Source organism: Protopterus annectens, chromosome 3.part1, assembly GCF_019279795.1.
Source record: "Protopterus annectens isolate FY-2018-M chromosome 3.part1, PAN1.0, whole genome shotgun sequence".
NCBI lineage: Eukaryota > Metazoa > Chordata > Ceratodontiformes > Protopteridae > Protopterus > Protopterus annectens.
The window spans coordinates 1,336,368,700-1,336,394,523 of NC_056732.1; the positions used below are offsets into that span (position 1 = coordinate 1,336,368,700).

At 42.3% G+C, this 25,824-nt stretch overlaps 1 protein-coding gene across 2 annotated transcripts in view; it reads right to left on the minus strand.

The window, feature by feature from the left end:
* SGK3 (serum/glucocorticoid regulated kinase family member 3) overlaps positions 1-25,824 on the minus strand; it is a 3,149,190-nt gene that overhangs the window by 2,074,633 nt on the left and 1,048,733 nt on the right. For both annotated transcript variants that reach the window (XM_044067369.1, XM_044067370.1), the window contains exon 6: positions 2,552-2,627. In XM_044067369.1, coding sequence (XP_043923304.1) covers positions 2,552-2,627 — 76 coding nt within the window. The remainder of the gene's footprint in view (positions 1-2,551; positions 2,628-25,824) is intronic.

The window sequence follows — 25,824 nt, forward strand, 5'->3', positions numbered from 1 at the left end:
AAGCTGGGACAACTGGTCATAACCTTCACCGACGCACTAGTTAAAGTATCTCCCTAAATTTTGACTTACTACGAAATGACTAAGGAGAAGCCTTACATGTGTCCAGAAATATATCCAGGATGGAGAACTCTGTCAGGAATACAAATTCTACATTTCCTCTTTCTTAGTCCATTTGGACTTGTTCTTGAGTATACCAGAGAGGACTCTGTTACAGACATTTGGAACCGACTGTGGCTTTCCATCCCTTGGTCCCTCTGGAATAAGGATGAAAGGATCAACATACCCAACTGAGGGACAGCCTCTGCAGCAGCCAAAGTGGATGCACATTCCTGTGGAGATACTGTCTCCTGTCCCCCTGCAACTTATACCGTAACATCTGACACTGATATTTTCCAGGTGAATTTGAAGCCCAACAGGTTAAGGCACAGTTTCAGTACTAACACATGCATCATCAGTTGGCTTTGATACATCTGCTGCCATAATAGGGACCAAAGAAAGCACAGTTCAGTCCTACTTTAGCTGACCTACATAAAGAGGAAGAAGACAGGATGCCAGTCCCAATTTGAGCCTTCACTAATGCCTTCTTCTTCCTTGTCCAGTCAAGGTAAACAGGGGGGATACTGACAGACCTCACTAATTGTACAGGCAAGGAGGAAGAAGACCTTAACTGCAAATACCTGAAAAACTCCCTTTCTATAAACAAGCTACTCGGTCTTCTCCTGGAAGTAGGCTTTGGCAGGACAGTGATCTTTAAATGCAAAACTCCTGAGGTTAAAATCTGCTCTGGCACAAGGCTGAATCTTTGATTTGACTTGGCTGAGGAGATCTTCCTAATAAACGTACGAATTGGGGGAGTGTATAGCAAAATCCCTAGTCACCCTGTCTTCCTCATGTTTGCAGTCCTCTTCCCTGGGTCAGGAATTAACTTAATTTGGCACTCGTATGGTACTCTGAAGACATAATTTTAACAGATGTTGCATTTGAGATCTATACATTCCACTCCAAGGCACACAACTCAAAGTTTGTGTGTATCCTGGGGTGAACCCTGTTACCATATCTGGCACATTTCTTAAATCTTTTGAGTTTCTCTGACCTGTACTTGTCTACTGTACCAGTTAATGCTACCATTGTGAAACGCTAATGGAGTAGCCAAGCTATTAATCCTATAGCCACATTAACATGCCTAAGCCACACGGCTCATACAGACAAGAGCAGAAAAGGACAGCAGACTCTGGAACAAATCTACTACACTGAAGAAATATACAACTCCCACCCTAACCTGGCCTAACCTACATGCAAACGAAATGGAGAAAAGCAGTACTTATCTACCCAGAAGTTTGAAAAGGCTAACATTCTCAAGCTTAGGAATGCCATGCAATGATGTCTGAGCTGTGACAAATGAGATATTGAGAGATGGGGAAGCATGGTGCATTATAGGAGTAGGGGAAGATGTCTGAACTCAGGAGAGCTCTAGGGATGCTGAAATGACTGCTGTCTGTGCTGACCAGTCTTACTGCTGAAATGGATTTGAACGGATCGTGCAAGTTCAACCTAGCACTTTGGGACCAAGGCTACTCTACTATAAACTGACATCCAAAGGCACACAGCTGCTGCTTCTGTGAATAAGTTTTTAACTGTGAAGATTTTCTGGGGACTTAAAGCCTCTTCTGAAACAGACACATTCAGGGGACTATTCGAAAAGGAGTAGTTCTGTGTGAAGCACTGTTCAGCATTTCTTTGTGCTTTTCTAAACTTTACTAGTGTTAAAGAACATGGCTAGATATGTCTCTATACTAAATATTTTTGTAACCAAGTGCAAAAATATTAACTTTAGCGGTATTATCTAGTCACACTACTTGATGGAATGACAGTTATAAAAACTATTTCTGAATATCCCTGTGTTCAGAGGTCAAATAAGAATGGAAGATGCCTGATTTCTATAAATAATAAATAAATAAATAAAAGATTTGCCTTGTCTCCAACTAATGGCTACTTTGGAAGTGAAGGAGATTATGCTAAGTACTTATTGTTATTTTTTTAATTAAGCATATTTGAATGCCTGCTGTTTTATATTCACCAAAATTGTGCACCAAACGTAAATCAAAATTAAAAAAGAACATCTTACAATTATATATGCAGAAACTCATAAGTACGTTTAAATTTAGATTTAAAAGTTAAGCAATCTAAAAATGGATGTAGTGCCCCAGACATGACCTAACTAAACTTTCCCTACAAAGACAGTATTTTACAGATGTCCTAAAGAAATACTCAGAAAATGAATGGAGGGGATGTAAATGTGTTTGTGTGTGTGTGTGTGTGTGTGTGTGTGTGTGTGTGTGTGTGTGTGTGTGTGTGTGTGGAATATCCCATGAGGCAATGGAGTTTTCCCTCCTGCATAAAACTGCTTTTGGACAAGTTAACATTCAAGATCTGCTGACCACTACATTGTGCAGTTACTGTGAAACGTTCAGTTTTTTTTGTCACACAAATTTCTGTTCAAAAATCAGAACATTAACAGCACTCAACAATTACATTTAAGAAGCACACTTACAATTTACATAACTGAGAATCTGTAACTATCCTCTGAATAAATTCATTTAGTCCTGCACGTCTCTGTCTGATGAAATCTGTCAAAAGAAAAAATATTAAAATGTAATTTATATTTTATTTTAATACAAAATTGTTTTAAGCTGTAGATGCTTCCAAATATGAACAAAATCAAATACCAAGTTTTAAAACAATGTAATCTTCTTTAAAGGAATACTGTAATGTCTAACATATGCTTGCCAAAGCTTGCAAAGCTTTGTAAAGCTAGATACATAGCAAACTATAATGAATCAACAGTCTGATGCTAATGTTATTATCGCACTCTGACAACTACAACAAGCCAATAATCTACTATTATTTATCTGAACACACTGTTACTACTACAAAGCCAATAATTTCCCACTACTTATGTCAGCACTCTGTAACTACAAGACAATAATCTGCTACACTTCATCTCACTATACTCATTCTCTGTTTTCTCTAGTCAAATTATAGAGGTTTTCAGTGGTTGTTTATATAGAAGACATTAAGACTGGTATGTACTATAGTAGATGCTGCGACAAAGAATGAAGCCCCTTGACTGCATTCCTGTGAACCCATGGTCAATCAGCAGGCAAAGGCATTGGTGGGCTAGTCACAAGGGATGGCAGTGTGTGGCCAGTAACATCATGCCAAAAATGTCTGCAAGGCCTTTGTGCACAAGTATCACTTGCTGGATGTCAGGCACTGGCTCATACACAAATTATGAGGACAGGGCTTTGGCATGCCAAGCAGTGCATACACACTACAGCCATGCTGACTGCATGGAAACAGACATCCAAATCCCAGCATTACACAGTGTTGAGCCATCAGGTAGTAGGGAAAGCAGGAAAATATAACGAACAATGAATGACAGCTTGTCAGTTTCCTGATTCCTGCCCTCTAAAACTGGCTGAAATAAGGAATAACCCTTGGAAAGGAAGCTTACCCCCCCAAAAGAAAAGTATGACATGGGGTGCTAAAACAGTTGGGTGAGGTGGAGGAATAAAAAGGTCAAATGAGAAAATGAGGCTTTGGGAACTGGAAAGTGAACAGCGGAAGATGAAAAAATACATATGCAAAAAAAAAAAAATAGTTTGTCATTCAGTAACAGTAACTAAGAAAAAGTAGTCAAACCATGTGTGTAGCTCTATGTCAAGTAAAACTGCTTCTTTTCAAGGTTGATCCAGTAACACTCTCTAGATAGGTGACCTACTCAGAAGACGCAATGGTATGAATGGAGACAAAAAATAAATCAAACCAAGGCCAAAAAGGTAAAGCTCACTGCCTTAATGGCTAGCAGTAAGCCCGTTGTGCAGTTTGATAATTACGCAGAGTATATTTCAAGCTCCAATTTCTTGTCTTTAATGAGCTGAACTGCCAGCCAGCACAATTCTCAAGTTCTGTGAGCACACCTGTTTGCAACCACCTTAGTCTCACAAAAAAGAACTGAAGATGGTGGAGATGGCTCTCCCCTTTATAAAACACATTTCTGCCGATACACAAAATCATGGGAAGAAGCTTGTCCAATGCATGGAATGTCTTATGCTCAAATATTTATGCCTGACAGTTAAATGTCTGCCTGTGATTTAATGCTGAAATTCACATACACCAACCACAAACTGTAAAATCCATAATAAAAGGCTGCAGGACCCAGAAATGGCAACTAGTTCAACTTTTCTCATAAACCAACCACAATTAGCGCTTTTGTCTGTAATAAACATACTTCATCAGATGAGATTCACATGAATAGCCCACCATATTTAAAACGCATCCCATCATGTGACTTCCAATATATCCCATTTAAAGAGCCCACACACAGTTATAAGCACTGTATAATACATCTCATAATAGGTTCATAGGTAGGTACTAGGCTATTGGCACTAGGGCCTATATAAGCCTAGCCAAGCGGTACCCTGGCTTTTGCCTCCCAAGAAAATTATTTTCCTGTGCGCCTATCAAGCAGAGCCACAGAAGTGATCCCCGGGGTGAATTTTCTATCTCTCATCCAATCATCAAGATTTTTCTTGAAGAGTGCTAATGAGGAGCTTTGTTTGATATAGATAGGTAGTTTGTTCCAGAGTATGGGAAGTCTCTGAGACAGGAATCTATCCCTCCAGCATGTTCTGTTTACTGTGGTGACAAGGTTTAGGTCCCTAGAGTGTGTAGCTCAGAGGAATTGGGATTTCTTTACGTGGAGCATATCCAACAGTTCTGGGTTTGACATAGATTTGTATGTTAGGCAGAGATCGCCTCTGAGTAGACGATATGCGACAGAGTAAAGATGGAGTTTTTTGAGACGGTCTGAGTAGGGCATCTGTTTGAGGCCGGTAATCCTCTTTGTGAGGTATTTCTGTGGCCTTTCCAGTTGTTGTAGATGTCTTGTGAGGTACATACCAAAAGGGATATTGTACTCTATAATGGGTCTAATGAGTGAAGAGTAGAGGGGAACAATGACCTCTTTTTTTTTCCTGGATGATAAACATTTTGTGATGAGGTGTGCCACGTAGAAGGATTTCCTGACTACTGTAGCAATGTGATTATCAAAGGAGAGACTACTGTCCACCTGTGTCCCAAGGTCTCTTATCACACTTTCGGTGTTAAGTAGACTACCGCCTATGTGGTAGTTCATGGGTACAGAGTTTTTACCAAAAGGGATGACAATGCACTTTTTGGCATTGAGCTTGAGGCCATGGCTTTGACCACCAGGCATCTGTCTCAGTGAGGCCCTTTTGTAGGATGTCCACATCGTTAGGAGATTTAATTATGACTCCTAGTTTGCAGTCATCTGTGAACTTTGTAAGTCAAAGACCTTCTGTGTTAGCCTGTACTTCAGAGAAGTAGATACCAAACAGGAAAGGACTTAGGACTGAACCCCATGGTACTCCGCTTGTCACTGGTCTGAAGTTGGATTTAGAGTCTGCTACTTTCACAATATGGGTTTGGTCAGTGAGCCAGTTGGCAACCCATCTTGTGACATAGGGATTTATACCTAGTTTAGTGAGTTTGTCTATAATTCCAGAGTGGGGGATGGTGTTGAAAGCCTTGGCAAGATCTAGATAGGCTGTGTGTACCGCCTTACCCTCATCTACAGCTTTGGTGACCGCTTCAAAGAAGTCTATCAGGTTTAGGAGACATGATCTGCCTTTTACAAACTGAACTGGGTAGGGTCCAGAGTTTGCAGATTACCAATGTCATTGTTTATAAGTTCCATGATGATGCGCTCCATAGCCTTGCAGACCAGGCTCGTCAAGCTAATGGGGCGGTAGTTCCTGGGGGTCCATGGTGGCTCCCCCTTTGTGGAGTGGGATAATCGTTGCTGTGCGCCATTCAGTGGGCACAAAGCCTGAAGTGAGATTATGATTGAACATGGTACTTAGGTGGGGTGCCAGTTCATTCTGTAGTTCATGCAGAACGATGCCTGGGATGTTTTCAGGTCCCATGGATGCTGTATTCTTGGCTTTGGATAGTGTGTTTTTTACCTGTGTAGCTGTGATTACAGGTACTTTGCATTCTTCCGGTATAGAGATGGGCCCTTTAGGGGATGAGGGAGGGGTAAAGTTAGCACTGAACCTATCTGCCAGGATGTTGGCAATATCAGCTGGTTCTGTATATTTAGTGCCATTGTGCTGTAACTCAGAGCAGATCTGAGTGTTGCCATTAAGATTCAAAGCTATAGAATGCTTTGTGGTTGTCTTTAGAATCGGTGGTGATTTTGTTTTCATAACTAGCTTTGGAGGATTTTATGAGGGATCTCAACTTCTTACTGATGCTGACCATGGAGTTCCTCCAATCATGGGATTTTACTCTTTTTTGCAACAGTTTCTTTCTTCTGTTGTAGAATTTGTTTATAGCAGGGGACCACCAGACTGGCTTCCTTTTTTTGGAGGATAGCATCTTGGTTCTGTTAGGGATTGCATGATCCATGCACTCGTGTAAGTGCTTATAAAGTGCAATTGTATAGGATTCAGCAGTCGTATCTCTACTGTCCGTCAGCATGGGTGTCGTGAAGTTTGCCACTTCTGTCTTAAGAAGCAAGAAGTTGGCTTTGGAGAAATTTTTTACGGTGGTTTCCCTAATGGGGGGTGGTTTTGGGATGTGGATGTCTAGGGTGATTTGCTTGTGATCGGATCTGACCAACAAGGGATTGATCTCTGGTGTGGAACACTGTTTGCCCATGTTGGTAATGATCAGGTCTAAGATACTGCTGCCCCTGGTGGGGGTGTGGATAAGTTGATCCAAGGCATTATAATTTATGAATTCCAGAAAAAGTTGAGCACAAGGGTTGGGTACATGAGTAGTTTTCCCAGTTAATGGTGGGGTAGTTGAAATCGCCTATTATTAGGGTGTTAGGTTGTACCCTAGTATTTTCCAGTGTATCAAGAAATGAGGAGTTGGAATCCTGGAGCATGGTGGGGGATCTGTAGCAAGCTACAATTTGCATTTCAGTCTTGCCCAGAGTTAGTTGCACTTGGATAATCTCAGATGCATTATGCTGAGCAACTAGCCTGGAGGTGTGGATATCCTTAATGAATATTGACACACCTCCACCTTTAGTGCTTCGGTCCAAGTTAGGTGGCCAAAAGGTGTGGTATGAATTACAGCCTGGTAATGCAGGGGTGCTCTCTGGAGCCTTGAACCAGGTCTCTGTCACTGCACAGATGTCGATGTTCTCCATTTTAAGGAGTGCCTCGAGTGAGTGCATTTTGAGGTTTAGACTTTTAGCACTGAGTAGTATTACCCTCAGATTTTGCTTGCTTGTACCCGTTACGGTGGTGAATTTGTCATTTGAATCTTGCCTAAAAAAGGCACTTTAGTGGTGGCAAGAGCCTTAGTCAGTATCCAGAATCCCAAGGGCGACAGGTACAGGCCACCTCTGGCAAAGCATTGTGGTTTGTCGGTCATGTCATCCCAGGCAAACAGATACTGGATCCCCTTAGAATGACACCAGAAGTTTAGCCAGTTGTTGAAGTCACTCATTTTGTCCTTGTATTGTGGTATCATTCTGGGTTACAGAACCACTTAAAATATATTTAAAAAAAATGAAAAATAACTAAACAGCCATTAAAATAATTTTATTTATTTATTTTATTTATTTAACATTTGTTTACCGGGAAAGTCCGACTGGACGCAGGTCCTTTTTTAGCAGAGGCCTGGGGAGAAAAGCTCCATGAGTAACAGTAAATTTTCATGCATACATTACAATAATCAAAAAAATATAAAGTAAACAAAATGTACTATACATAAGAACATACAAATCTGTTACATCTTGACAACAAAACCTAGGCTTTGAACATAGCTAGTACTATTTGTAGGTTTGACTTATGTCAAGATATATGGTTAAGACAGGTCGGTAGGAACAAAAGAAAATAATTAACAAAAAAAAATACATATACATATATATATATATATATATATATAGATAGATAGAGAGAGAGAGAGCACTCATTTCTGAAAAGATTTAAGCTTTAAAACTGGCTGAACAGATCTGGACTCACACTTGCATTACAGTTCAATTGCCACAGCAATTCCTTTTTGTCTCAATGCAACCCCAAAGGACCATCTGGGATTTTCAATCAACTTCTCCAAAACAACAAATTTAAAATAATGTGTATTTAGTGTGCCTAGCCAAAGCATTTGTTTGTTGTACTTTAGAAATGGCATACACACATTCCCTTATCCTATTATCTTTTAATGCCCTTTCCGTCCTGCCCACATAAAATACTGTGCAAGACTCGCATAGGGCTGGATACACCACTCTTTTTATACTGCAATTATAATTACCATGCATTTGATACATCTTCCAATTAATAACAAATGCCTGGGTATATTTTATATAGAGGCAAGGGCTACAAAACCCGCATCTTTTCATGGTAAAATCTTGATTGTCTGAAGAAATAACAGGCATTTCAAGGAAATCTTTTACGTTTTTATCTTTCCTGAATATTTTTGTTGGCTTATCTCCTAACTTGCTAGCCAACTCATGATCTTCCCTAATAATTACCCAATTTTTCATAATTATTCTTCTAACCTCTGCTTGGTCTAAGAAAAAGTGCTCATAAAGGAACTCTTGTACTTGTCAATCAGAGCTGAAATAGTTCCACTTATTCGAGTTATTACTTCAGGCCCCCCATTAAATGATGTTCCCCCCAGTCCACTTGGGGGTGTCAATTGTGGCTTTAACATAAGCACATATACATTGTTCTGTCTTTTTATCATGACCATCTATGGATAAATCAACACAGGCGTCAGGATATCCATGTCCCACAAATATGGATTTTTAACAAAAAAAGTTCTTCCACAAAGTCTTCAAATGATGATGTAATTCGTGCTGCTCGAACCAAATGTCCTTTTAAAACTGCCTTTTTCTGCTGGAGAGGGTGATAACTTTCAAAATGTAAAAAAAAACATTTGAATATGCAGGCTTCCTATATATATTTAGACACCAAACACCCATTGGTGTCCTTTCTAAGTGTCACATCCAGATACACAATGGCTTGATCATTCACCTCAAACGAAAATTTTAGAAAATCAGTACAGCTGTTAATGTATTCCTGGAAACTCGAAATCGTCTCCTGTGTCCTGTCCATATGAGAAAAATGTCATCCTGGTACCTAGTGTACATGGTCCAAGATTCTTTGAAGCTACTGTTAAACAAAAATGTCTCCTCCCAGGTAGTCATAACTGTGTTGGCATAGATGACCCCACAAGCTGCATCCAGGGCCACACCTTTTGTTTGCAGAAAAAATGTTTTTTAAAAAATATGTAGCTGTTATACAAAACCAGTTCCATAAGATCATAAAGCAAATTAATTTTACCTTGATCCAAATCTGAGTGAAAATGTAAAAATTCTGCAAACTATTCCAGTCCCACATCATGTGGGATCACCGAATACAGATCTTTTACGTCAATAGCAACAAAAAGGCCATGAGTAACTGTCCCCACATCATTACACGTCTGTAAAAATTGTCAAGAATCTTTTACCAGATGCTTCACCGCTTGAACATTTGGTTTCACCTTAAAGTCCAAGTACTTTGTAATAGCTGATGTGAAGGAATTCCTGGCATCCACAACTGGACAAAATGGTGGATTAACTATGTCCTTCTGGAACTTAGGGACTCCAAATATTGTTGCAATAACAGCCTCTTTTATACATAAATACTCATATTCTTCCTTCAGAATTTGATCATGCATAAACATGTCAAACAGAGTAGAGTAAATTCTACTATAGGCCATATGCACCTCATTTTTGACACCTGGGAATATGAACCCTGGAACAAGATGTCATACAGTTTCCTGATGTAAATAACATTGTCCATCAAAACTAACCCTCCCCCTTTATCCGGTTTCATGAATTGGATACCTTGTGATTTTAGACTCCTAAATGGCCTGTAACTCCTTCCCTTGTATGTCATGGGGACCTCTTTGTCTGCTATAACCCAGGCCATATCTTAGGTCTAAGTCGCACATTCTCTCATAGATGTTCAAAAGTGGATGCGGGGGGGGAGGGGGGGGATTAAACATACTGGGCACTCTTAAGCAATTTGCCTGATGCACCTTGATTCCTATCTTTCAGAGCCAGGTTCAATTTCCTAGTAAACAGTCTTAAGTCCACCAAAGTCTTGGACAAATTAGATCTTTTTGTGAAAACGAAAGACATGCCTTTTGACAACAATTCTGCAAAATTCTCGTTCACCATTTGCCCACTGTAATTATATACCTTGAAATCCCCTGCTGGGTTGGTTACCACCTGATATGAATGTCCTATTTCGGTCTCAAAAAACAGCTCATTCATACTCATATTTAATTCCATACCTGCTGGTGACCCTTGTTCTTCTTCCAGGGCCCCCACCGATAGTTCTGCCATGACTGTTTCTGCTGTTGTCGCTGATTCTTCCCCTTGAGTCTCTCTGACCTCTTTGGGGCCAGTAATTGTACCCCCAAAGGGGGGTCAGAAATCTCAGTTTCCAACAAATCCTGCTCATCATTGCTATTACTAAAGCCAGCTTAGTTAGGTGGATACTCATCATATGTTTTATGAACCCCCCCACTTCCGTCTCTTTCTTTCCAAAACAACAGAACACTGCCAATCCACATCATGAAAAACCTTGGCATACTGACCTTTAAGAAAAGAATAGTCCATATGCTCCATAACACAGCTATTTAGTATATTCACATACTTCAGCAGGACATCAATTTCCAAGTTGTTATGTTTCATCATTAATTCCAAGACTTCACAACCCTGTTTATCAAACAGTAGCAGCAATTCTTTGTGAAATGCAGAGCCAGAAACCAACCCAGTGGGAAATTTCCATATTCTAGGTCCTTTTGGGACTACCTTCAAGCAAACAGACTCTAATAATTATTAATTCTCCAGCTTCATTTTACGAACTTTACCCAATTTGTATTCAAATTCATTTAGCAGGTTGGACAAACTATTATTCTCCTATCTGGTTGCATTTGCACACAAAAAGAAAATCTCTGCTGTAGCCAAATTCACCTTATCCGGTACCACACAAGTGTTGTCCATGCACTCAATCGCTTGCATTAAATCACTACTCGCATTCATAGCAAGAACAGTCTTTTTATTCTATGCTGATTTGTTAAAATAGGATACAAACCACCAGAAGTTCCATTCACAACATTCATTTGACTGTCACCTGCTTGTAGTGAATCCAGCCTCACTGACATTTATTGAACCAGTGCAGTGAGATTAAGCACTGACCTGTTAAGCCCTTCCAGATCTGGTTCTGTAAATAAGGGCTTGATCCAGTAGCTGCTCCTGATGCCATGCTGCACAGACCAGAAGCAAACAAACTGTTGAAATTTATAAACACCAACCACAAACTATAAAACTGTTTATTACAGATGAAAGCGCTAACCGTGGTTTCTTTAGTGAGTAAAGTTGGACTAGATGCCGTTTCTGGGTCCTGCAACTTTTATTGTGGATTTTACTGCCTGTGATTTAATTTCTACACATTATGAATGGTACTGTAATAGTGATCAGTATGATGAACAGTCCCCAGCAGTCATGAAAGGCCCTGCCATTGGAATGACGAATACTCATATACTGGGCACCTAGACATTTGAAACCTGCTCACTGTAGCTAACAGCCAAGACAGCATCACACATATTACCTTCTTCCTCCCAGCATCCAGTCCCTAAATGTCTGCATTAAAATTGTAGGGAGCTCAGTTAATGAAGCTGTTGAGATCATATTTGGATCTACTGGCTTGCTAGGAAGATGACACAGGATTTCACCCAGCTCAAACAACACTACCCTGAAGTCCATGGTGGCAGAAAGCCTTTAATGCCATCATGCAGCCACCCTCCATCTTGTAGGCACTATCCAATTCATTCCTTCTGCTGGAGCTCTGAAAGTATGTACTCTAACTTCCAATAGTTGCATCCTGAGGCTTTTGAATTTAAAACCTTGCAGTTCAAACAAATTTCCATAACACTTGAACCATAACTGTTTACAACAAGTGTAAATGACAAACTACTCTTTACAATAATAACATTTGTTAGACTGTAGGTCTAAAACTGGGGTTTTAAAAGTTACAATAAAAACAACAATTTTTTTGCAATGATTTGCAGACAGCTTACAATATCTCAGTAACCACTCAACCAACACATACACTGTCAACAGCATTTTGTTCTTCCAGTTTTCATATGTTCCTTAGCACTTCTGTGCTACTTGGTTGTTGAGAAATATTAAAATTATGAAAATATAAATAGCAAATTTCTTTAGCAACATTATACAGAGATCAATATCAATGCAGTTGTGATGCCTACCATGCAAGCTTTAAGAAGAAATCTTCTAGTTGACTGCATGTTTTGCAGTTCTGAATGTAAATATGAAAATGTAATATTAAATGCCTGGAGGTATCACCAAGATGATCCTGGAGAAATGCTTGGTGACATCTCTACATTTTTAAGGTTTAATGAGTTATAGCTATCATCTAGGTGACTGAAGTGGCATGATCTACCACCACTTGTCCATCTGGAATCTCTTGTTCAAGAAGCTACATGCCAGAAGAATAAGATACCGACAGTAGATATCAATCTGAGGACTGGATTGGGAGTGCTAGAATAGTCTACATACCAGCTACTTCTCTTGAGATATCAGGTGTTTATTTCTCAAAAAACTATGCCTGTTTCTGTAAGAAATCTGAAAAAAAGGTTATAAACTTCACTTTATAAATGCTCTAGGCACTTCTTGTGTTATTCAGAATACTAAGGAGGAAGACAGCAGAAAGGAGAAATCAAATGAAGTCTTCTTTTCTTTTGAAATGGCTAAGTTTCAAGCTTTCACTGCTAATGTCTTTATGTTAAATGTGGCACAAGGTTCACAGTCAGCTACTCTGTTAAACTCCCTTGAGCAAAGCAGAACTTAAACATTGCAGGCAATACAGTGCTCACAACTTCTACTCTGGGGACATAAAGAAAAATAATTCAGTGAAAATGGTATACTTTGCAAACAGGTGTAAAGTATGCTACAAAGGATAATTCTTCAGCACATTATTCAAAATTTAGGCCTGAAGAATGGCCACTGAGTTACATGGTGCTAATTGAGCAACTGAAAAAAATGAGCAGGGCAGTAGCTGTTCTCTTTCAGCAGAGCTGGGTTCCTGCAATCGCCATGGTATAAGACAGCAGATGCAATCCCCTGGGGATGTTAAATGAATGAAAAAAATTGCAAGAAGTCTAATTTAGGTTTCCTAATGCAGATCTTGGTAACAAATATATGTCCATTGCACTATAAGGACATGTAATAATTGCCATGACCACTAAATCCTTGTCAAGAGATAAGACTGTCAATAAGAACAGTAAAGTACAGTTTTGTACCTACCATAAATGTAGATGTTCGAGTGTTCACCCTGCTGCAGTCATCACACTTGGCTTATCCTGCCGTCAGGCGGTCCCGCAGTCGGCCCGAGTTCCAAAGTCTTGGTCCGGCATCGGTTGCTGTCGCTTCTTCCCTGACGTCAATGCGCCAGGGGTATATAAGAGGCATCCAACACCATTTTCTTCAGTTTTTCTTGCCCCATATGTCAGGTGCCAACAGGTAGGCAAAATATATATATAGCTAGATAAAAATAAAACAATACCTTTAGGCACAAGCAAATACACCACAGAGGTTGTATAGGATAGAGTGGTATAGATAAGTTCAGCTAGTTCAGGGGAGATGGAGGGAGGGTAACCTGGACTGCAGCAGGGTGAACACTCGAACATCTACATTTATGGTGGGTACAAAACTGTACTATGTTAATCGTGTTACCCTGCTGCAGTCATCACACTTGGGTTGAATCCCAAAGCTAAGGATGGGAGGTGGAGTTAAACAGGGTTAGAAGAAGCTAGTAGGCCCTGCAAAACTGCAGTGGCAAAACCAGCTCTAGTCTTAGAATATAGAGGTAAGTGATAGTGTTTGGTGAAGGTGTGCACTGAACTCCACGTTGCAGCTTCCAGAATATCCTTTGTTGGCACTCCCCTGAGAAAGGCTGCTGATGTAGCTATAGCCCTGGTGGAGTGGAACCTAATGTTTGCAGGTACCGGTTTCCCATGATGCGTGTAGCAGAAACGTATGCAATGCCCTATCAATTTAGAAATGGTCTGTTTTGAGAAAGCTTTTCCTTGTGATCCTGTAGCATAGGCTACAAAGAGCTGGTCAGATTTTCTGAAAGCCTTAGTTTTATCCAAGTAGTAATGTAATTGCCTGTGAATGTCCAAAGAGTGCAGGAGTCTCTCCTTTGTTCTGGGGATTTGGGAAAAAGGTGGGCAAATGAATTGTTTGGTTTAGGGCCACACTGGATACCACCTTTGGCATAAAGGAAGGGTTAGTTCATAGAGAGACTCTGTCTTGATGAAAAATGAGGAAAGGCTCCACTGCCATTACTGCCTGTAGCTCTGAGACTCTTCTAGCTGAGGTTATTGCTAGTAGCATGGCAGTTTTCCATGAAAGAAATTTTAAATCAGCTGAAAAAGCTGAATCAAAGGGTGGCAGTGTAAGCTTTTCCAGAACAAAGCTGAGATCCCAAGTAGGTGTTGGTGCTCTCCTTGGCGGTCTTATATTCTTAGCCCCTCTGAGGTACTGTCTTAGGAGTGGATGTGAGAATAAAGGAGGATCCGTGTTGTAATGAGCTGAAATTGCTGAGGCGTGGATCTTAATAGATGAAAAGGAAAGTCCTTTGTGCAACATCTCAGTTAAATATTGTAGAATCTGAGGAATGTTTGGATCAAGGGGATTTTGGCCTTTAGCCTGGTTCCAGGCACAAAATCTTTTCCATTTGTTTGAATAGGTTTTCCTGGTGCTGGGCCTCCTGGCCTCCAGAATGACATCCATAACAGCTTTGGATAGAGGTGTTGGCTGGTTGTTTAGGTAATTTGCCATGCAGCCAGGTTTAAAGTCTTGAGCTGGCTGTGTAGAATCGGATTGTCTCGCTGGGTGAGCAGGTGAAGAATTTGTAGTAAAATCCATGGTGGGCCCTGGGTCATGTTCCTCAGAATTGGATACCAATGCTGGCGTGGTCAGTCTGGTGCAATGAGTATAATTTGTGGCCTGTCTAATCTGACTTTCAGCAGTACCTTTGCTAGAAGAGGCAGTGGAGAAAAGGCATACACCGTTAATGTTTTCCAACTGAATGAGAGGGCGTCCACTTTCCAAGCTTGTGGATGGAATGTCCTTGTGCAAAATTTTTGAAGTTGGTAGTTTTGGGGGCTTGCAAACAGATCTATGTCTGGGCATCCCCATTTTTGAGCTATCATTGCAAATACTTGTGGATCTAGTTTCCACTCTGTGTGGATACATGATGTTTCTGCTTAGGTCGTCTGCCAATGGGTTTTTCTTTCCTGGCAGGAATTGTGCTTGTAATTGAACCTGGTAAGACAGTGCAGTGTTCCACAAGGTCATTGCTTGCCTGCATAGAGGGTAGGAATGTGTGCCCCCTTGCTTGTTTATATACCACATTACTGTGGTATTGTCCGTCTTTATTATTAGTTGTCCTGGGTGTAAGAGGTCCTTGAAAGCTGTTAGGGCATTCTATACTGCTAGCATTTCTTTTTAATTGATATGCAGATGCCTCTGATCTGTAGTCCATTTACCCTGAATGCACTGTCCTGCCATGTATGCTCCACAAGCATAGTCCGATGCATCTGTTGTCATAGTTTGCCTGGCTGTGGGTAAGGTGAAAGGCTGACCCTTGTTGAGGTGACATGCCTGTGCCCACCATAGAAACTCCTGTTGAAGGCAGGGAATGAGTGGTATCATTATTTCCAAGCTGTGGCTGTGCCGAGTCCATACGTTTTTCAGGTACCATTGTAATTTCCTCATATGCAGTTTTGCAAATGGTAGTAGTAGTATGCAAGATGCCATGAATCCCAAGGTCTGCAGAATTTTTCTTGCAGGGAGTTGGGTCTTTGTTGCCATTATTTTGAAATATTGAGTCAGCTGTTGTTGCTTGTCTGGCATGAGATAAGCCATCTGGGCTGTTGTATTCAAGCTGGCACCCAGGAATATTATGTTTTGTGAGGGCACTAGTTTTGATTTCTTTTCATTTACTGTGTACCCTAGGCAACTTAGAAGGTGTTTGACAAATGCCAGATGCTTTAAAAGAATGTCCTTGCTTTCTGCTTGAATAAGGCAGTCGTCCAAGTATGGGTATATTTGAATTCCTCTTTGTCTGCAGTATGCAATTACTGGTGCCAGGCATTTTGTGAAGACCCTGGGTGCAGTAGATAAGCCAAAGGGCAGTGCAGAGAATTGATAATGCGTTGAACCTGCAATGAAGCGGAGGTATCTTCTGCAATTTTGTCTGATAGGGACATGCAGGTATGCCTCCTTGAGGTCCAACGTTACTAGCCAAGCATTCTTGCCCAGCATGGGAAAAAGCTGCTGTAGTGTTGGCATCTTGAATTTTGGTACTTCCAGATAGGTGTTCAGAACTGAAAGATCCAGAATGAGTCTCCATGCTTTGTCCTTTCTTGGGACTAGAAAGAGTCTTGAGTAAAATCCTTGTCCTTGCTCCTGTGTAGGTACCTGCTGAATGGCTCTCATGTCCATGAGAGCTGTAATTTGTTTTTGTGCCTCTGCCCATTGATTTGGTGGCAGGTTTGGCATTCCTTTTATCCTTGGTAAGGTATGAAAATGGAATCTGTATCCTTGAGAGACAATGTTTAGGACCCATTTGTCTTTTGTGATGATATGCCAGTTGTCTTCAAAAAATGCTAATTTTCCTCCCAAGGGAGCTGCCAGGAGAGATTTGCTTGGTAGTTTGAGGATTGAGTCATTGTGTTTGTCTTCTGCTAGCTTGGGGATTGTCTTCTCCTCCTTTCTGGGTAGCAATACCCCATTAGCGAGGTTTGTAAGGGCCTTATGACTGACATCTGCCCCTTGGGCATCTGTATTTGCCCCTCTGTGATCTGTCAGAAGCTGGAAAGGACCAGTTTTTTGTTGGCCAATTTCAGCTGAAACGAGGGGGTTGTACCTGCAAAAATCCTTGACCGTCTGCATAGACTTTGCCTTATCCTCCATTTTCCTTAAAACTTCTTCTGCTTTGACACCAAATAATACATCCTGCTGTAAAGGTGCATCCAATAATTTTGCTTTAACATGATCAGGAAGGGTTGGTTCTTTTAACCAAGCATGTCTACGTATGACAGAGCCAGTAACTGCTGCTCTACAGGAAGCTTCCAATGAATCAAATCCACATTGTAAAGTATGTTTGCCCACCTGTTCAGCTGCATGCAACAGATACTGCATTTCCTTGAATTCAGACTGTTCAGTATGTGTGCTCATTTTTTGTTTTAATTGAGACATTAGGAATTGCTGATATTTCAGCATGTGAAACTGACAATTTAATGCTCTCATAGCCAGAGTTGCTGAGGTGTATATTTTCTTTCCCATCTATCTAGGGCTCTGGAATCCCTTTCAGAGGGCACATGATTTTTAGCCATAGAAGCTTTAGCTCCCTTAGGACCCTGGGAAATTGTTTCTGGGTCAGCCACAGGGCTTTTATAAAGGAATTTGTGTGAGTCAGGTACTTTGTAGTATCTGTCTGGTTTGGCTGGAGCAGGAGGTAGAGAGTCTGGATTTAGACTAGACTCCAAGTAAACATCATCCACAATATCTAAAACTGGAGGTATAGCAAGAGGTCTGTGCTGGGGTAGTAAAAGGAACTCTTGGAGCCTTTTCTTAGAATCAGAGTAGTCCTGGCCTTCCCAGTGGAAATGTTCCCTCATGGTATGTAAAGTTTCCCCAAAGGAGTAGTCTTCAGGGGGAGATGCTGAGGGAATAGAGTCTTCAGCATCAGAGTCTTCATAAGGTGGAAAAGTGTAATCCTGTTCCTCAGAAGAATCTGAGGAAATTGAAACCTGGTCAGAGGAAGCATAATCCTCCTATTGTCTTGGTCTTTTATCAGGAGGGGGATGGGAACCCCTGATTAGGGTAATCAAATCTTCAGCCATCTTAAGCATCTGTTTCTAGACATGGAGCCTTGAACTGTAGACTGATGTACAGTCTTCTTTGGTTTTAAAGGAGTTTTAAGCTTAGCATAAGATTTAATGAGTGCAGTCGGTCTGAAGACACCTTCTGCAACCGAAGGTGTTTCCACTGCACCGGGGTCTACTTCTGCTCCGGTGTCGGAAGGGCCTAATGAAGATGGCTGCGTTGGCCTAGTAGACTCTGCTTGAGAATCTGCAGCTGTCTGGGGTTCCTGTTGTGCGGTCATCAGGGGCTACGTAGGCGCCTCACTGAAAACCAGAGAACCGGCGACAGGCCCAGCAGAGGCCTCAGAGTCTGGCTTGTTCCTAGGCTACCTATCCTTATCCTTGCGTTTTTTATGCATGCCAGTCATCGGCTGCTCCGACGGCATGATATAATTAAATTTCCTACCAAAGTAATGTCGTGCGAAGTCAAAACGACATTTGATAGTTCATTTATTACACCTAGCACAAAACCGATAACCTGTGACGTTGTGGTCTGGACCTAGGCAAGGAATACAATAGGAATGGAAGTCCTTATGAGGTATTTGCTTCCTACAAGAAATGCAATTGTTAACTTTTTCTGACATCAGACTGAGGCAAGAAAAGGTTCCCCAATGGGGTACTTAGCTTTATTGAAGACTTCGGATTGAAATTCGAATCGAAAATCTCAGGTGTCGGCCGACTGGCACTTGCAAACTGCTTCTGCTTCGGGCACCGCGCGGCAAGAAAGACTGAAGAAAATGGCATTGGATGCCTCTTATATACTCCTGGCGCACTGACGTCAGGGAAGAAGCAACAGCAACCGACGCTGGACCAAGACTTTGGAACTCGGGCTGACTGCGGGACCTCCTGACGGCAGGATAACCCAAGTGTGATGACTGCAGCAGGGTAACACGATGAACATCAAGGGCATCTCATACTCTTCTGTAACCCTCCAAGGGCTGTGCCAATTAAAATAAAGCAGGAGTTCTAAACTACAAATTTCTAAGCTACAATTGAAAGAGACATAGCAAGCAAGCAATCAAACATGCATAAACATTTTCAAGTCCCATTAGCTGAAATGTGGGATATGTGTATCAAATGTAATATATATATATATATATATATATATATATATATATATATATATATATATAAAAACAGTGGAAATAAAAAGTATACACACCCCTGTTAAAATGCCAGGTTTTTGTGATATAAAAAATGAGACCATAATAAATCATTTATTATTATTGTTATTTATTATTTAACATTTGTTTACCAAGAAAGTCCGACTGGACATAGGTCCTTTTTCAGCAGATGCCCAGAGAGAAAAGCTCCATGACTAACAGTAAATTTTCATGCACACATTACAATAATCAATAAAGTAAACTAAATGTAGTATACATAAGAACATACAAACTTGTTACATCTTGACAACACAGTTGACGGACCCTATTTTCAAGAATGGATCTATTTATAAGGATTGATGCTGGGGAGGCTATAGATTCAGCTTCAATTTTGAGGTATTCACTAGGTAAGTTATCTATGGCAAGTGTAGTAAGTTTTAGTTTCTGCAGTAGTTTTTTTATAATGGCTGTAGGAATTGAGGAGAAAGAGAAAGTACAGTTGTGTACACTTACCATAAATGTAGATGCTCGAGTGTATTCACTGTTGCAGTCATCACACTTGGGTTATCTGCCTGCAGGTAGCCCTCAGTCAGCCCAAATACCAGAGACTTAGTATTTCTGCGTCAGTTGCTGTCGCTCCAGGTCTGACATCAGGTCATCAGGGGTATAAAAACAGGCAGTCAACACCATTACATCAGTTTTTCTTGCCCCAAATGTCAGGAGCCCCCCCAATAGGGAGCTAAGCTATGGTGGAAAAATCTCCATCAGTAAAAAGTAAATACCAATACCCTTGCAAAGGGTGAGTAGTATACACAGAGGAGAGAGAGAGAGACAGAAGGGGGCTGGACGGAGGGAAACCTACAAGAGACTTAGCATTTCTGTGTCGGTTGCTGTCACTCCAGGTCTGACGTCAGGTCGTCGGGGGTATAAAAACAGGCAGTCGATGCCATTACATCAGTTTTTATTGCCCCAAATGTCAGGAGACCCCAACAGGGAGCTAAGCTATAGTGGAAAAATCTCCACCAGTAAAAAGTAAATACCAATACCCCTGCAAGGGGTGAGTAGTATACACAGAAAAGAGGAGAGAGAGAGAAGGGGGCTGGAGGGAGGGAAACCTACAAGAGACTTAGTATTTCTGTGTCGGTTGCTGTCACTCCAGGTCTGACGTCAGGTCGTCAGGGGTATAAAAACAGGCAGCTGATGCCATTACATCAGTTTTTACTGCCCCAAATGTCAGGAGCCCACCAATAGGGTGCTAAGCTATAGTGGAAAAATATCCACCAGTAAAAAGTAAATACCGATACCCCTGCAAGGGGTGAGTAGTATACACAGAAAAGAGGAGAGAGAGAGAGAGAGAGAAGGGGCTGGAGGGAGGGAAACCAGGACTGGAACAGTGAATACACATCTACATTTATGGTAAGTGTACACAACTGTACTATGTTCTCCATGTTTTACTGTTGCAGTCATCACACTTGGGTTGATTCCCAAAGCTGTAGAAAGGGTGAAGGCAGCCAAGAAGTGTTTGGGCTGGCTAGTATACCCTGCAGGACTGCAGATGCAAAACCCGCCCTGGATTTGGAAAATATAGGCAGGTGGTAATGCTTGGTGAATGTATGTACAGAACTCCAGGTAGCAGCCTCCAGAATATCCCTGGTAGGGACTCCCCTGAGTAATGCTGTAGAGGTAGAAGTTGCCCTAGTGGAATGGATTCTGACCCCCTGAGGGGTTGGTTTTCCATGGTGTTTGTAGCAGAAATGGATACAGTGTGCTATCCATTTGGAAATTGGCTGTTTTGAAATGGCCTTGCCCTCTGCCCCTGGTGCAAAACTGAGTAGTAACTAGTCAAGACTTCCTGAAGGGCTTAGTCCTATCCAGGTAGAATCTGAGCTGTCTGTGCACACCCAAGGAGTGCAGGATCCTTTCCCCTTTATTTTGAGGATTAGGGAAGAAAGTTGGCAAATAGATAGATTGATTGAGAGCCACACTGTATACCACTTTGGGCATAAAGGAAGGATTGGTCCTAAGGGAGACCCTGTCAGCATGAAAATAATGAAGGGCTCCGGGGCCATAAGTGCTTGTAGCTCAGACACTCTTCTTGCAGAAGTGATGGCCAGGAGCAAAGCTGTTTTTCAAGAGAGGAATTTTAAGCCTGCTGATGCTGCAGGCTCAAAAAGGGGCAGTGTGAGCTTTTCCAGTACAAAGTTAAGGTCCCAAGCAGGGGTGGGTGCTCTCCTTGGTGGCCTTAAGTTGTTTGCCCCTCTCAGGATGGGAGGATGAGAGAATAGGGGTGGCTCAGAGTTGTAATGAGCCGAGATGGCAGAGGCATGGATCTTAATGGAGGAAAAGGATAGGCCTCTGTGGAGTTGATCTGCTAAGTAATCCAGGATTAGGCGTAGGGAAGGTAGAGTTCTGTCCTTTCCTTTAGACTGAATCCAGGAGCAATACCTTTTCCACTTATCAGCATAGGATTTCCTTAGACTGGGTCTTCTGGCTTCAAGAATGATGTCCAGTACCTGCTTGCTTAGGCTGGTCACTGGGAGAGAATTCATGGAATAAGCCAGGCTGCAAGACTTATGGTTTGCAGTTGTGGATGCAAAATCTGTCCCCCTGCTGACTGAGTAGGGTGAGGCTCAGGGGTAAGTGCCAGAGAGGCACCGGTAACAGGCTGCGCAGGAGTGGGTACCAGTGCTGGCGTGGCCAGTCTGGGGCAATCAGAATTGCCCTGGGTCTGTCCTGTCTTATCCTGAGCAATATTCTTGAGAGAATAGCAGAAGGGGAAATGCATAGATTGAGAGGTTTACCCACTGGAAGGATAGGGCATCCACTTTCCAGGCCCTGCTGTGAGGCGTCCTGGTGCAGACTTTGCTGAGCTGGTGATTGCAGGGAGAGTCAAAGAGATCCACCTCTGGGGTCCCCCATTTCTGAATCAGAAGGCTGAAGGTTCTGGGCTCTAATTGCCAATTGTGTGGATCTAGGAGATTTCTGCTCAAGTTGTCTGCCAGTGTGTTTTGTTTGCCTGGTAGGAATTGAGCTTGCAGCTGGACCTGCACGTCCAAGGCCATGATCCACAGGGCCATGGCTTACCTGCAGAGTGGGTAAGAATGGGTTCCCCCCACTTGTTGATGTACCACATAACTGTGGTGTTGTCTGTTTTTAATAGCAGGGGTCCTAGTCAGAGTAGGGATCTGAAAGCTGTTAGAGCGTGCTGTACAGCTAGCATCTCTTTTTGGTTTATGTGCAGATGAATTTGACTTAGGCTCCAGTGGCCCTGAATGCACATGTCGTCTAGGTGTGCCCCCCAGGCATAATCTGATCCATCTGTGGTCAGGGTCTGGGCGCGTGGGGTAGAGTAAAGGATAGTCCCTTGTTGTGAATGCATGCTGCTTCCCACCACAAAAACTCTGTCATTAGACAGGTATGATAGGAATGATGGTTTCCAGGTCCTGAAAATGTTAGCACCAAAGACTTTTTAGGTACCACTGAAGTTTCCTCACATGCAGTCTGGCATATGGAATTAGTAGGATGCATGAGGCCATGAACCCTAGGGCCTGCAGGATTTTCCTTGTGGATAGCAGGGTCCTGGTGGCCATTTGACTGAAGTAGTCTGTCAGATACACTTGTTTTTCCTGGTGTAAGGAATGCCATCTGGGATGCTGTGTCCAAGCTTGCTCCCAGGAATACAATCTTTTGACTGGGGACTAGTTTTGATTTCTTTTCTTTGATGGTGTACGCCAGGCAGGTTAGAAGATTTTTTACAAATGTCAGGTAGTGCAAAAGCATTTCTTGACTGTCTGCCTGAATCAGGCAGTCGTCCAAGTACGGGTAAATTTGAATTGTTGTCTGTCTGCAGTAGGCAATTGCTGGAGCCAGGCATTTTGTGAATACTCTGGAAGCAGTGGATAAGCCAAAGGGAAGTGCAGAGAACTGATAATGCATAGATCCTGCCCTGAAGCATAGATATTTCCAACATGAGTCCCTTATAGGAATGTGTAGATAGGCTTCTTTTAAGTCTAGGGTAGCTAACCAGGCATGTTTGGCCAGCATAGGAAGAAGCTGCTGCAGGGTGAGTATTTTGGTACCACCACAAAAGTGTTTAGAATGGAAAGGTCAAGGTTTGGGTGCCAAGTGCCCTCTTTTATGGGTACCAGAAAAAGTCTAGAATAGAACCCTTGACCTACTGCTCCACAGGAACAGACTGGATTGCCCGTAAAGAGAGCAGGGATTGAACTTGGATTTGTGCCTCTGCCCACTGGCTTGGAGGAAGGTCTGGGAACCCTTTTGGGGTTGGCAGTGAGTGGAAGTAAAATTTGTGCCCCTGGGATACAATGTTGAGGCCCCATCGGTCCTTGGTGATGGAAGTCCAGTTTTATGCATGATGGGCAAGTTTTCCTCCTAGAGGCACAAGCAGTTGGGCAGAGGTGGGGGGGGTGGAGTTGAGAAGTCACTGGGAATTCTTCCCATAAGGGGGTGGCTTAGCACTCCCTGCTTTGGAAGTGGAGGCACTCCATTGCTTAAATCTCTGCATACCCTCAGACTGTAGTCTGGGGGAGTGCGTTTCCTCTGGGTCTAGTTTGAGACGGCCTTGAGGGGGGTGGAAAGGACCAATGTTTCGAGTGGAATGCCTACTGAATCTAGGAGGCTGTACTTGCAAGAAATCTTTGACTGTCTGCATAGATTTAGCTTTTTCTTCTATCTTTTTAAGAACCTCTTCTGCTTTGGTGCCAAACAGATTGCCCTTATTCAAAGGAGCGTTTAGTAGTTTTGATTTGGCATGGTCTAGCAAGATCTGTTCCTTAAGCCAAGCATGCCTTCTCAGTACAGAACCAGTGACTGCTGCTCTGCAAGATGCTTCTAGGGTATCAAAGCCACACTGCAATGTATGCTTGTTGACTTGGCTTGTAGAATACATAAGCTCTTGTAATTCTTTATTTTCTGCACAGTATGTAAAGGTAGTTATTTTTTGCTTAATAAGCTCCATAATGAAACTGGCAATTCAAAGCCCTAATGGCGGGAGTTGCAGAGGTATATACTTTCTTACCCCATCTGCCTAAAGCTCTGGAATCCCTGTCCGAAGGAGTGGGATTCTTAGCTGTAGTTGCTTTGACACCTTTAGGCCCCTGGGAGATGACCTCTGGGTCAGCAGTAGGATTTTTGAAAAGGAATTTGTGAGAGTCAGGAACTCTGTAGCAACTGTCTGGTTTCCTAGGAGCAGGGGGTAAAGTATCACGAGTTAAATTGGATTCCATAATGACATCATCCACAACCTCCAGGACTGGGGGCATTGCTAAAGGCCTATGTTGTGGCAAGTCTAGAAATTCTCCGAGTCTCTTTTTGGACTGAAGATAGTCTTGGCATTCCCAATGGAGATGCTCTCAAAGTATGCAAGGTTTCACCAAAAGAAAAATCCTCTGGAGGAGAAGCAGTGGGAATAGATTCCACTGCATCTGAATCCTCATAAGCAGATAAAGGCATGTCTTCATAATCAGATACCTCAAAGTCATCAGACTCTTAGTCTGTTAAAGCTGCTGGGGACAGGTCTCTTTTTCTCTTAGCAGGGGAAGGCTGGCTTCCCCTAATCAACATAATAAGCTCTTCTGCCATTTTAAGCATTTGATGTTGTGGCAAGGAAGCAGGTGCATGAGTTTGGGTCTTCATTTTTTTAGGTGTAGCACGTACCTCTGCCTTAGAAACTCGGTAGTTTTAGACAGAACTGAAGACGAGAAAGAAGTTGTCAGTTTGTGTCGAATATCGGTAGTGCAAAGAACTTCCTCAGAAGCCGGTGCCTGCTCAGCGGCTCCGGACCCATCCAAGGTAGAGACATACGCAGGTTCTGTCAAAGAAGAGTCTCACGGCTCGGTAGAGGCCTGAGAATCCACTGAAGTGGGCATCAAGGCTGTGAAAGCACCTCACTGAGAACGGCGAACTGGCGACTAGCTTAACGGAAGCATCATCGGCAGTTTTGGACTTGTGCGGTCTGTCTGTCTTTATCCTTACGTTTTTCGATAGATCGGTAGTCGGATGGCTTACCGAAGCCATTTTGGAATACGGAGATCGAGAACGGAAGTTTTTAGCAACAATAAGAGCCCAACAACAAATAGTTCGGGTGCTGAATAAGGCACAAAACCGAGAGCGAGGAACGTCGTGGTCTGGGCCTAAACAGGTGACACAGTAAGAATGAAAATCTCGGTGTGGTATTTGCTTTTCACAGGCAAGACAATTGTTAACATTTTCTAACATCGGTTAGAGCAAGAAAAAAGGATCCCCAATGGGGTACTTAGCTTTGGAAGACTTCAGGATAATTCAATTCGATAACGAAAACTCAAGTAGCGGCAGATCGGCACTCTTGCGAACTGCTTCGGGCTCCTCGGCAATAAAGACTGATGTAATGGCATCAGCTGCCTGTTTTTATACCCCTGATGACCTGACGTCAAACCTGGAGCGACAGCAACTGACACAGAAATACTAAGTCTCTGGTATTCGGGGCGACTGAGGGCTACCTGCAGGCAGATAACCCAAGTGTGATGACTGCAACAGTGAAACACGAAGAACATCGAGACATTACTAATTGTAGGCTTGGCTGGTTTGGTATCAGGAGTAGGAGTTTGCTGTTTGGAAAGGGCAATTATAGATTCAGTAAAATGTTTGTTAAAAATGGTAGCTATGCTATCGGAAT